The sequence below is a fragment of the Balaenoptera borealis genome (assembly GCF_965194805.1).
Source record: "Balaenoptera borealis genome assembly, chromosome: 6".
NCBI lineage: Eukaryota > Metazoa > Chordata > Mammalia > Artiodactyla > Balaenopteridae > Balaenoptera > Balaenoptera borealis.
Genome location: NC_138863.1, coordinates 67,559,228 through 67,572,886, shown reverse-complemented (window position 1 = coordinate 67,572,886; position 13,659 = coordinate 67,559,228). Strand labels below are relative to the sequence as shown.

Here is a 13,659-nt window from a genome sequence, read left to right as displayed (position 1 = left end):
AAGATTCTGTGTTGTCTTGAAAAGGTTGAATTATCCTCAGAGGTGATATCTAGGCCACTGAAGGAATGACTCAGATGAGAGAATTAAATGGAAAGTACCCAAATTTCCTCATGGAGAACCTTGGAACCAAGTCTCTCATGAAAAGATTTCTATACCAAGAACCCACACTCTTTTGGGAAGGGTGTTTTCTTGAATTTTCTGTTTTCCAGGCTATAGGCTATCTCCAGACGATGAAACTGTGTTGGAGTTCAGAAAACTAAATGAGACAATGTTAAAAAAAAATTTTTTTAATCCCCAAATTTCTGCACACAAAATGGAAAATTGGATGCATCACCCTTAAATTTCACCAAGCTTTGTTCAATAATCTTTCATTATATACACACATTAAAACAATCCATTTGTAACTTCAAAAAAATTAGCCAACTTGATTCACTAAGAGTTTTTTAAATATTATAAAAACTAGTGCAGTGGGTACTGCCAAGTCCTAGGCATATGGCTCCACCATGTGGATGAGCCTCTGCAAATAACACTGACAATAATTTTTAAAAAGACGTTAGTTCTAATGAAAATCAGAGATCAGAGGCCAAACCCTCTTATTATATATGAGAAAAAAGAACTCGAGAGGTTAAATGATTTACCCAGTCACACAGCAACATCAAGGCTAGAAGCTTGGGGCTCTTTTTATTAAAGTCGTTGCTTGAACTAATTAAGTCTTACTGTTAATTCACCCATTCATTCATTTTAATTATTAAATAATCAGATTAAGCATGTTCAATAGGTATGTGCTTTATTTTTGTCTGCCCGTAATCTAAGCCCCGTTTTTATTTGGTAGGAATCCTGTTGTGTAAATGTGGTGACGCAGAGTCCCACTTCCCTCTGGGGAACTAGAAGAAGCATTCATCCCCTCTTCTCACCCCAAGAGCTAGGAAGCAGACATGTCATTAAGTTTGGCCAGCAGGAAGCTCTATATGGGAATGTTGGATCTGTAGAAAGTGACAAAATCAGGGGTAGTTAGGGGTTGTTCTGGAGGTGACTGAACAGTGAAGTCAGTCACAGCGGTGGTAGGTCTTCATTTAGCAGCGGCAGCCAGGATCCAGTGGGGGCACTGTTCGTGGAGATGTTCTCTCCAGGCTGATCCTGAGATATGAGCTTAGCTACATTCTCTGCTTCCCAGTCTCTAATTCAGGGCCCTTTTCTGAGCTTGGTTCTTTAGCCCTCGTATGGACTGTGTGAGCCAACCTTTTTTCTTCCAGTGAAGTCCTTTTCTGTTTAGTAGGATCAGAGTCAGTTTCTGTTGTGCAACCAAGACCCCGATATAAACAGAAATTGTTACCCGTAGTGAGCTGCAGCACAGAATCTTGGTGAAATTGGCAGGATCCAGGGCTTTTATCTGGCTTTGTTGAGGGTGAAGGAATTTAAAATTCTAGTAATTTTAGAGATAGAATTTAGATCTGCCTTATTCTACTAGGCAAAAATGAAACAGCTAATTAACTTATTTCCTGTGGTCCCTGGGAATGAAATCCTATCACCCTGTGGCTGTCATGCTATGTGGTTGCCAAGAGAGGCCACATGTAATTACTTCAGTCACCAGTCCTCGTCCTTGAGTCAGCCCAGTCTAGGTACCAGATATGTGAGTGAAGGAGCTTTCAGATGGTTCCAGCCCATAGTCATTGAGTCATCCCCAGACTCAAGACTTCCTAGCTGAGGCAGCAGACATCATAGAGCAAGGGAAAGCCATCCCCAGTGTTCCACCTGAATTCCTTACCTACAGAATCCATGATCATAATAGAATGATTGTTTTAAGCCACTAAATTGTAGGTTAATTTTATATGCAGTAAAGATAATCAGAACAAGAACCTATACCAACTCAGTGGCTAATGAACTAGCTGGATGGCCAGACAGTTGGGAAGAGCAGGGTTGGAGATTATGGAGGGAGTTTGGGGAAAGGGTATGTTGAACAGATAAGGTGACCCACTCAGTAAATATAGGTTAACCTCCTTTCTCAGCAATGCCAGCGGATTCATGAACCAAATGTTTATCATAGAGGGAATGAAGATTATCCGCGGTTTCAACAACATGGAGCTCTCATCAGTGGCCATCCGGCTACAGTGAACACTCCATTTTCTAGTATCAGTAACTGATCATGGGCTTCTAAAAAGCATTATACCTAGAGAGACCAAAGAACAATTTGATATCAAGTTGTCTACACGGAATACCTATCATCTTTACGGGATGGGGAGCAGCGAGCAGCAGTTTTTCCTTATTGCAGTAGATATTTATTCTGAATTTGTTTTTGCTTTCCCTGATCATTCTTCTCTGTCATTACACCATCTGTAGATTAATTGGTTGCCTCATGCAAGGCGATGGTACCCCACACTAAATAGATTCAGTTTAAAGGAACTCATTTTTTTTAAGGAAACAAGGAAGGCAATGGGTTAATATTCAAGGGATTCATTGATACTATTGCATACCCCATTACTAGAAGAAACTAGTCACTGAGTCAGATAAGCTTAACCAAGAGTCAACAGCGTGGGGGGTTGATGTGTTTTCTTGCAGGATATGGTTTACATTTTGAACAAACGATTGCCACATGGAGTTCTTTTTCCACTTGGTCAGAATATCCAAGTCTAGAATTGTAGGGTTTAAAATTGGAATGGAGGTTCTCAGGATTATATTTACTAACTCACTTGCCAATTGTTTGTTTTCTATCCTTTTGATTTTGGATTCTGATGGAATAGGAACATGAGGATTGGAATTCCATTGAATTGGAAGCTAAGGCTGCACCTAATCAGTTTGGGTTCTTCATGCCCTATGGAAGCAGGCAAAAACAAAAAACTAGAGAGAAAAGATTATTACTGTTGTTGCTGTGTTACTATGTTTGTCAGTTCTGCTTAAGGGAAAGTAGACTTACTGCCACAGTTGTGGGTGGAAGAAAATGTCAGTATACTGCAATCCGATTTAAGCAAGGCTACCAGGGGCTCAGATCCCTCACCATATTGGGTAAAGAATCATGACCCATTGAGATTCAAACTGAAGGCAAGGAAAGTGTAGTGGAGGAAGGGAGTCACAAAATCCAGTTAAGGCCTCGGCTGAAGAACCCATGATTACCTTTGCTGTATCATGTTGCTTTGTTGGTGCTGCTGTTTGTTTGCTTGCAGCCAAGAATTCTGATTGGTACAGTCTCCAGATTTGCTGTTGACTCATTTTTCTGGAAAATGATAGAAAAATCATAGTCCAATTTAAGTTTATAACTATTAGAATAATATAAATTTACATCAATTTTAATTAAATTATATTACTTTAATTATAGTTCTAGGGGGAATTATATTTCAAGTAAACAGGTGTATAAAAATTTCAAAATAGAATTTATTTGATGTAAACATTTATTTGATTTAAACATTTCATCAGGTAATGAATGGTAGTGACATGGGAAATTATTAATGTTTAGTATCATAGTATTTTTATGATTAAAAATATTTATTTCTCAGCTTCATATAAAATCTTTTCTGTATTAACTATAATGGTGACATTTCAACTAGTCTCCACCATGAAAATGAACTCCTTTCTTAAATATTCTTTTTTAAAATATTTTTTAAATTAATTAATTTATTTTTGGCTGCGTTGGGTTTTCATTGCTGCACCGGGCTTTTTCTAGTTGTGGCGAGCAGGGGCTGCTCTTCGTTGAAGTGCACAGGCCTCTTATTGCAGTGGCTTCTCTTGTTACAGAGCACAGGCTCTAGGCGTGCGGGCTTCAGTATTTTTGGCACGCGGGTTCAGTAGTTGTGGCTCGCACTCTTCATCACGGTGCGCGGACCTCTCACTCTTCATCGCGGTGCACGGGCCTCTCACTATTGCGGCCTCTCTTGTTGCGGAGCACAGGCTCCAGACGCACAGGCTCAGTAGTTATGGCTTGCTCAGTAGTTGTGGCACACGGGCTTAGTTGCTCCGCGGCATGTAGGATCTTCCCGGACCAGGGCTCGAACTCGTGTCCCCTGCATTGGCAGGCGGAATCTTAACCATTGCACCACCAGGGAAGTCCCTTAAGTATTCTTAATAATAAAGTAATTGAGTATGAAAATAGAGTATCACTACTTTAGTATATTAAATTAAGTAGCTTATTATTGGGGAAAAGAGTGTCAAATTTTTAATTCTAAGCATTTTTCATTACTGAAGAGACTATAGCTCACCATGATCTTTAGTATATTAAAATAACATAGATATTTTGAGTTTTAAAAAATGATAACCAAGCTATGGGATGGAAATAAGCATTTCATGAATGCTAAAATTATTTGCTACCAGAAAGGAAAATAAATTCCTGAAGGATACAAGCTTAGGATCATACAAAGAAAATAATGAGTTGGGGTTGTTGGAGTCTTTCAAAATAAATTGGTAGTTATGTAAGAATATTATTTCAGTGTTTACAGAGTAATTTATCACAGAAAAATGTTCAATTAAGATCCCAAAATGATTTACCACAGACATTTTAGGCATATCCAAACATTTCCACATAAATTAAACATGATGTAATTGAGTGTTACATTAGCAATGCACCAGTGTTGATTCATGTGGAAATCCCAGACGTTTCACTGATTACTATCCTTTCACTGTGTATTAATGTAGATATCATAGGTATTTTCATGAGGATCATGTGGTAAATCAACTTTAATGTACTATTTTAAAGATTGAAGCAGTTTTCAAGATGTCGTAGTCTATTTATGCAGATTTATATACTGTTTAGAATTTAATTTGCAAATAAGTACTATTAGGATTACTTCAAGTAAAACCATGTATTTAAATAAGTCATTTACCCATGCTAACTCTTTGTGTTTACTAACACGTGACTTATTGTCTGTTACAAAGTGATGCTTTTTTGTGGTTATTCATTTTGGATATTTTAGCATAAACATAACTAAAGCAATAGGCTATTGCGTAATTCTGGTCTTTTGGGTTTCCTAATGATCACACAAATTATTTAGCCCCTTTTTATTTATTTATATCTAGATATTCACCCAAAACAATTTAGGGTAGATTATTGAGAGTTTTTTTCACATGTAAAGTTTTTTTAACCTTTTAATTAATATGTGTTTTTAAACAAAGTAAATGAAAAATAAGAATGGAAAAGTTAGATGGAGCCAGGAGTGAGGTTAATATCTAAAAAGCAGGCACTTGCTAGTGATGAACGGCAAATTTGGCTGCAAGCTCTCCAGCAGCCAGATGTTCCTTAAATAGCTTGGGGCCGTCTTTACACAGAAGCCAAAACCAATCTGAATGACCTTGAGGCTGCTCAGCCTAGCTTAGTACGGTATAAGAAGATTACAAGTGGACCATGCTTTACACAATAGATTTGTTACTGAGAAACTGTGCAGAAAGGGAAATTTTGTACATGGAATCATGTTATAAATATACTCGTGGAGGGATCATAAATGGTTCCTTTTAAAGAAAACCGACAAATGACTCCTTGTGTAACATGGAACTAATACACTTAGTTCTCTTATGAGTTTAGGATTTTTAATATTGGATTTTCTGAAGAGTCAGTGTGTAATACCATAAGGCTATCCTCTCATCTCAGTATCATGGTAGTAGAAATATTTAATGTATGCCCTGAATTTTTCAGGGAATGGGTTTAGTCTATGTGTAAAACCCTCTAACTTCTGTTTTGTTGTGTTTTGTTGTATTTACCATGTTTCATTGCTTTTGTTCAATTTTCTGAGTGCATATGGCAACCTACAATTTAAATTCCTTTGTGCAATACACATATATTTGAAAATATAAATACACACATCTATAGTCATATTCAAAGATAACCCTAACATTCACCAGTTCTTGTCTGCCATGGTAAACTCTGGATATTGAACCAGGTATCACTTAAAATATCTTAATTTTTTTTAAAGTTTCGCTTTTACTAAAATGGATAATCTTTTATGATCTTTGAAATAAAAACAATCAGATTAATTAGAGACTTTACTCCTAAAAGGAGCCTTATAAAATATCAGTTTCCTATTTTGCAGGTGAAGAGAACAGTCTGCAAAGAGGGTACAGTCTTGCTTCCTGTTGTATCCTAGGGCCCCACGTTGAGCCTAATACATAGTAGCTTCTCGGTGAGTATTGTTAAGGTGAAGGATTTGCATATTATTTCATAATGACACTGCTCAAGTGTCACCTATGATGGTTAAATTAAGCCTCAGAAGTACCCTTACATGTTACTTGTGAAAACAGAGAAACATGACTTACATGTCACCTACGAAAACAGAGAAACAGAAAATGTAACAGTGTTACATTCCCATTTGGAGAAGCATAAGTTTTTGTAATGATATCTGGTATTTTTAAATGCTAAAAGAACTAAGTTAAGAAAAGAGTCAAATTAGAGTTTTTGCCTATAATCAAAACTTCATAACAAAATGAAAAGTCCAATTTTTACTTATATTTATTAAGTTGAAAAGTGCTTTAGGGCAATGATCCACTTGAACTGAAAATGTTTCAATATGAATAACTCTCAGAAAATAAATCACTAGCAACACAAAATGATATAATCACTGCAAACAGACTAGGCAGCAGATACCTGGCTAGTTTACTCCACACAAATGAAAAATAGAAATACTATTCAACGATATGACAAACTATATACACTAAGTGACAAAAACTATTTTAAAAACAGATGAAAAAGTATGGTTAATTTCCCCACAAGGCATTTATTTGTACTGTATAAATATAAAGAAATTTAAAGCATTTACTCTGTTTATAACAGAATTTGAATAAAAGACAGGAATAATTAGAAGATGTTCTTAATGACGCAAAGCCATTAACTTTTAGTTCTTCTGAGAAATTATTTAACCACAGCCATAAACTTAGCCATAACCACTTAACCATAAAAGTGCTATTTAAGAGCTGGAGTCAAGTTAACCTTTATTTATATCCACTACTGAAAATGAAATTATAGCTAGTCAGCCAGGGTATCTTTAAAAGAAGCACAAAACAGGGTGAGAGTAAAAGTGCACTAGTGAATTAACTGTAAATAACATATAGAAATAAAGGGTAAAATAATTACCTAAAGATGGAAGGTAAAGTAAAAAAAAGTACTAAAATGTATTGAAAAGGGGGCCTTAAAGCCCTATTGATGATCAAGGAAAGAAATTGGTAAGAGGAAGGAGGAGAGGAGCAATATAAATGTCTGCTATATTTGAAGGAAGAAAAGGAAGAGAGGGAGGAAGGGAGGTACGGAGGGAGGGAGGGAGGAAAGAAGGGAGGGAGGGAGGAATGAAGGAAGGAAAAGGAGGAGGGAGGGAGGAGGAAGGAAGGAAGGAAGAGAGGGAGGAAGGGAGGGAGGAAGGGAGGGAGGAAGGAAGGAAGGAAGAGAGGGAGGGAGGAGGAAGGAAGGAAGGAAGAGAGGGAGGGAGGGAGGAGGAAGGAAGGAAGGAAGAGAGGGAGGGAGGGAGGAAGGGAGGGAAGGAGGGAAGGAGGGAGGAAGGAAGCAAGAGAGGGAGGGAGGGAGGTGGGGAGGGAGGGAGGAAGGAAGAAAAGGAGGGAAGGAGGGAGGAAGGAAGCAAGAGAGGGAGGGAGGCAGGAAGGAAGGAAGGAAGAGAGGGAGGGAGGGAGGAAGGGAGGGATGAGGGAGGGAGGAAAGAAGGAAGGAAGGAAGGAAGGGAGGGAGGGAGGGAGGGAGGAAGGAAAGGAAGGGAGGGGAGAAGAGTATGATCTCTTGAAGTGAAATCTTACTGCAAATTGAAGACCCTACTCCAGAAGTTCGTTCTTAGTCTCTTTTCTCACCAGAGTGGCTATTTCAGAGATGTAAACTCTAAACCTGGCAGCTCTCCTTAAAGGCAAATGGCAAGGAGTTTCGTTTTTGATGTGTTTGGTTGGTTGGTTTCTGACACTGGGGGTGGGAAGAGGAAAATCTACCTGCTCTTCTAATGACAAAGAAAACTCTTCATCCATTTATTTATCTTATTTGTCAGTTCTTTTGCCTATCTCAAGCAACATTTAAAGAAATTTAAGGGCTTCCCTGGTGGCACAGTGGTTGAGAATCTGCCTGCTAATGCAGGGGACACGGGTTCGAGCCCTGGTCTGGGAAGATCCCACATGCCGTGGAGCAACTAGGCCCGTGAGCCACAATTACTGAGCCTGTGCGTCTGGAGCCTGTGCTCTGCAACAAGAGAGGCCGCGATAATGAGAGGCCCGCGCACTGCGATGAAGAGTGGCCCCTACTTGCCGCAACTAGGGAAAGCCCTCAGAAACGAAGACCCAACACAGCCATAAATAAATAAATAAATAAATAAACCCAAAGTTTAAAAAAAAAAAAAAGAAATTTAAGAAGAAAAAAAATCACTTAGTCCTTTTTCCTGTTTTAACACCATCGCTTCCATTATTCAACGTTACCTTCTAGTTTATTCACATCACATGGTATAATCAAAGTAAACAGATCATCATCCCTGCTTTTTAACATCTTGTTTTTCTATGTTATTATACAGTTCATGTTTATAATTATTTCATGGAACAAAATATTCCATGGATGTTTTACTTATCTATTTGTCTGTTGTTGAACAGTCAGTATGTTCCTTAGGTTTTATTTATAATTAACGCTACATTTGAATTCTCTCTCCATTTATGTTTTTTTTTCTTTATAATTATTACCTTAGGATAAATTCGCAGGAATAGGGGGAACTGTGCCAAATATTATGAACATTTATAGTGCACTTCGTAAATGTTGCCAAATTGTTCTCTAAAAGGAATATACAAATTTACGCTTCCATCAGCAATATCTGAACATATCAGTTTTCCCCAAAAGTTAGCAGCAATTTCGCTTTATCATTTGACCACACCCATGCTTTGGGATGTTTCTCTCACTCTCCAAAAGGGATGAGTAGATGAGCTTGGAAAGCATGGAACTTTTAACTTAACTCAGTTTGGAATGACTGAGGGATCTTGTTTTCATTCAATAGCCACATCCACTCAATGAAATATTATGCAGGAATAAATAAGGATAAACACAAAAGCTACACAGTAACATAAAAAACACATTCTGGAATTCAGTTCAAAGGAAAAGGAAGACTTAAAGGGTTTGGCTTGTCCACTTATGTTTCCAAACCCACACCATCTGAGAGACGGCTGTGTATACTCAGCCTTGTTTCATGCCAAAGACTTTCTTGCAACACACTCTGTTTCCAAGGGTAACACGAATCTATTTTTCCAAGAACACTGCTTGCTGCCTAACCATTTCTAGCTACCTACAAAGTTCAGAAGAAATGGATCGAATATGAGGCCCTGTAACGTTGCTGGATGGGCATAATAAGCCACTTGGGAACACTGCAAAACATTCTTTCTGAAAGAATAGGGCATCTAATTCTTTTTCTGGTATTTATCTATGTGGTCCTTTTCTAATTAATTGCATTTAAATTGTTAAAATTTAAGTGCTGTTTAGAATGTTTGACTTAAACTGTACTATTTGCAAAAATATCTGCTCAATATTAAACTCTTCTGTATTTGTTTATGTATGGTCAGGCCTTTCAAGATGGCTGTTCTCTTGCTCATTGTACATCCCCTGATCAACTAGGCCCTGCCTCTCTCACATGACTATCCAATCCTCTTAATTATAGGGCCTAATTAACTGCCTACCTGCTTGCACCATGCCCCAACTGCTGGTCTCCCTAGTAACTGAGCCAACCTGACGTCAATTCCCCTTCTAGATGGTGGCCTCCTCCTGGCTCCCCCCACCCGCCCCTCCTCCCGCCCCCAGGTAGCAAAGATTGCTGGCGTTTCCTGCTCGCTGTCCGCCGCGCACAGCACGCAGTGGGGTGTCGCTCCAGGACCTTGCTTCAGACACGTAAGATCCCCTATCCAGTAAACCATTGGTGTCTCTGTCGCTAACTACGAACTTTTTCTTCCGTCTTGAAACTGGCCGAGTGAGTACAAGGCTTGCAGCCTAACAATTAGTGAGCCAGCCAGGTGGCGGAGGAAACTCCCGTGAGCGCTGAGATGCCGGGAAATAAGGACGGGGAGCGGAAAGTTGCGGGGTAAGGTGTCTGTCCACTAGCTTGTGGAGCCCCGTGGCAGCTGTTTACCATGAGAGATGTCTTTATCTCCCATTATGCTGATGAAATCCTGTTAACCTCAGAGCCTCTTTCCAGTTGAAAAGCAGCCCCATGCTTGTGACTCATCTGAGTGCCCAGGGATGGCTGGCGAATACAGACAAAATGCAAGCACCTGGATTATCAAATACCTGGCTGTTATCTAGCTGGGTACGATGAGCATATCCCTGACCCACCAGCCCTAAGCAAGACACAGGCTTTAGGGATGTTAACTCAGGGACAGGCTTGTGAATTGGACATGGCCAGTTACTCGGAAGTGTTTGTTAGGGGCCTGTGACAATAGCAAAATAATCAGAGTACCCTTGGGCCTCAGGTCCCAGCCATGGAAGGGGACAGAACAATGATGTGGTGTGATGGAACAACAGCTAAATGCCGTCTGCAACGCGCTACAACAGGTAAAAGACATTACAAGAGGTCTATCCTTGTCGTGTAGCAACCACAAAACCATTATTTGGGATCTAGAACAGCTGTGCGTGATATACAGACCCCGCCCCCTCTGCCATGGACACTGAGAAGAACCAAGGGATCCACCTTCCTGGCCATGAAGTTCAGGAATGGGCCAGTAAAAATGACATACGCTGGCATTTCCACTTGCCTTACAGCCCCACTGCTGCCAGGCTACTTAAACAACCATTAAGGTGGGAGCAACCATCCCAGCGCTTACGCCGCGTGAACCCAGAGGCAGCTGATCCAGCACAATCCGAGTTCCACTGTTGACTACCAAAGGACTGAAGGCCCACTGCCAGTTATTGGCTAGGACCCTAACTTGCTCTTGCCCTTGCCACAGGATCTAGACCCAGAGGAACACCTTATAAAATGGCCCTGGGACTGACAGGTAAGGCCCTGGTGGTTTGGGTTTGCCACCCCGTGGTGAATAGGACTAGAAAGGGACTTAACAGAGCTCACCTGTCTCCTGCCGGGCCCCACCTAGGACTACTAGAGTAATTAATCCGGGCTCCCTACTGGAGAAAGGCACCATTATATTAGCCATGTGGCCTGTTATGCCACTTCTTCATTATTTAGCACCGGCTATGGGCAGTGAGGGTAGACAGGAGGGATGGCGGGATCCTGCAGGCCAGGATGAAAACCACAGGTAGAGACGGTATTATCTCAGAAGGCTGTTACTGCTTGTATTTTGCTTAGTGGTCATGATTTTCCCTGTATTGTGCCTGTTAAACGTCTTATATTTTGTCCTTAGTCTGAGTGGAGGGAATCTGTTTGCTGACTGGGTGACTGGTGGCTTCACTGTGCAGTGAGTTTGCTGGGTCGCTGTAGCTAGAGGAGTAAGTCACCCTCCTCTGGACTTCCATGAAAAATTGACCTGATAAGCACATGGCCCCCGAAGATTGTCCCTCTCTTGGACTCTTGATTTTCTTTAGCTGCAGTTGTCTATTCGGTATGTGGGGTATTTGGTTGTATTGCACCTCTACATACCTGACCCCAGGGATATCAGGGAAGAGGGGTGGACCCAGATGGTACGGGTCGAGTAGGGGTAGAATGCACGGTCAGGCCATTCAAGATGGCTCCTCTCTCTGTACGTCCCCTGCTCAACCAGGCCCTGCTTCCCTCCCATGACTATCCAATCCGCTTAATTATAGGGCCTAATTAACAGCCTGCATGCTTGCCCCATGCTCCAGCTGCTGGTCTCCCTGGTAACTGAACCAACCTGACATCAATTCCCCCTATAAATGGTAGCCTCCTTTCCCCCTGAGTAGCGAAGACTGTTGCCATGTCCCTCCCACCATCTGCACGCGGTGAGGTCTATGACCTTGGATAAGATGGATAAGATCCCCCTGTCCACTAAACCACTGATGTCTCTGTCGCTGACGCTGGGCTCTTTCTGAAGTCTTAAGGCTGGGTAAGTACAGGGCTTGCAGCCCAGCAGTTTACAAGAATGGACGCTGGAACTAGATTGATTGCATTCCAACCCCAGCTTTGTCACTTAGTGTTGAGACTTTGCATATTATTGATACTTAACCTGTCTTTGGCTCAGTTTACTCATCTGTAAAATTAAGATAGTAATACCACCTGTCTCAGGACTGTTGTGAGGATTAAATCAGTTATAATATCCTAGTGTCTGGAATCACATAGTAAAGCATTCAATAAATTGTCTCTAATGATGTTGCATGAGAAATCTTTCTGTACTGTACTGGCTCCAAGAGCTCAAGACAAAACAGCTTGCTAGTGACCCTCATTTCCTCTCCTTGTATTGTCATTTTTCCATTTAAAATAATACACAACAAAGAATAATCACAATGGCTGACATGACTGAATGCTTATTATGTACCACACACAGTACTGAGTGCTTCATATGCATTATTTCACAAGTCATCACAGTAACTCTATGAAGTTGATACCAGTTTTCAGATGCAGTGACAGATGCTTAAAGAAACTAATATGCCCAACACCAACTAACTAGGAAGTGGCAGAACTTGAACTTAAAAGCAGTCCTGCTTGTCAGAATATGTGCAGGAAAAGAGAAAATGTACTCAAATATCAGTGGTTTCTGGATCATAAAATTGGAGTGGTGATTTAAAATGTCTCTATAGCTATCTGTTATGTAATAAGAACATATTTCTCTGACAATAAGACATTATTTAAATGTATTTCAAATCCTGTAGATATTAGCATTTCTACTTCACAATGAATAATAGTTCCTCTTATTGCTCACTCCTGTGAACTAAAAAGTAGTCTATCTTTGAATCAGTCTTTTTATCCTTTGCACAAAGCAGTTCTATTACGGCTTTCTAAAAATGAATATAGTGTTTTAGAATCTGAATTCCAAATACTTGTTCTTAGCACAAACGTAACATGCACAGATTTTTTAAAAAAATCAAGTTAAAATCCAGCATCGCATTTAACTTGGCATCGTAAGGTCTCCTTGCTCTTACCCTTTATGTCCCTAAGGGAAATCCCCTGATAAGTTAGCATGGGGATCAGCTATAGAAGAGAGGCCAAATGGAAGCAGAAGCACAGCCTGGTGACAGTCAGAGGAGGCAGGTTTGTCCCACGCTCGATCACCCTCTCTCGGAACTTTTAAGGAATGGAGAAGAGGAAAGAAAGGCAGCATGTAGCAGATCAGATTCATGGTTAGTGGTCAACTAACACTTATGCTACTGCCTGCTAGGTCCTAGGTGCTTTTACCAATATTTTCCCATTTTATCTTCCAAGATCAGTGTGAAATAGGTATTATTAGTTCTTCTTACAGGTAAGGACAATAAACCTCAGATGGAGCAGCTTAACCATGCAGATGATAGGTAGCAGACAAGGGATTTGAACCCTGATCCGCAAATGACCTACACTTGTCTTTATATAATGCCACCAACCCATTCATGATTCCTAATGCCCAGAGGCATAAGAGGCGGTAATCTAGTAGAAGCATTATATGTAAGAACGTATCCGTAAATTGGAATGCTATAACAAGATTAGTAAATAAAGAAGTATGGGGCTATTTGCACACCAGTCTGTACTTCCTTTGCTTTTATGTAAGAACATATTCCTTGATTAAATGTTTCAGCTCAGATAGTGTTTGCTATGATTCTTGCTATGGAGTGCAAAGCAAAATTTTATTTAGTAA

General features: G+C 40.2%; 1 protein-coding gene and 1 long non-coding RNA gene across 3 annotated transcripts in view; one reads left to right on the top strand and one right to left on the bottom strand.

Moving 5' to 3' along the window:
* LOC309630290 overlaps positions 1-9,715 on the top strand; it is a 33,199-nt gene extending 23,484 nt beyond the window's left edge. Inside the window, exons 2-3 of the long non-coding RNA XR_014245572.1 lie at positions 6,009-6,098; positions 7,953-9,715. This is a non-coding gene — a long non-coding RNA (uncharacterized lncRNA). The remainder of the gene's footprint in view (positions 1-6,008; positions 6,099-7,952) is intronic.
* Positions 1-13,659, bottom strand: part of GRB14 (growth factor receptor bound protein 14) — a 177,117-nt gene that overhangs the window by 160,012 nt on the left and 3,446 nt on the right. Inside the window, exon 2 of one of the 2 annotated variants that reach the window (XM_082395320.1) lies at positions 3,109-3,208. In XM_082395320.1, the coding sequence (XP_082251446.1) occupies positions 3,109-3,204 (96 nt within the window). In that variant the 5' untranslated portion in view covers positions 3,205-3,208. Of the gene's footprint in view, positions 1-3,108; positions 3,209-13,659 lie in introns of those variants that run through there. The other variant, XM_082395318.1, reaches the window with a different exon arrangement.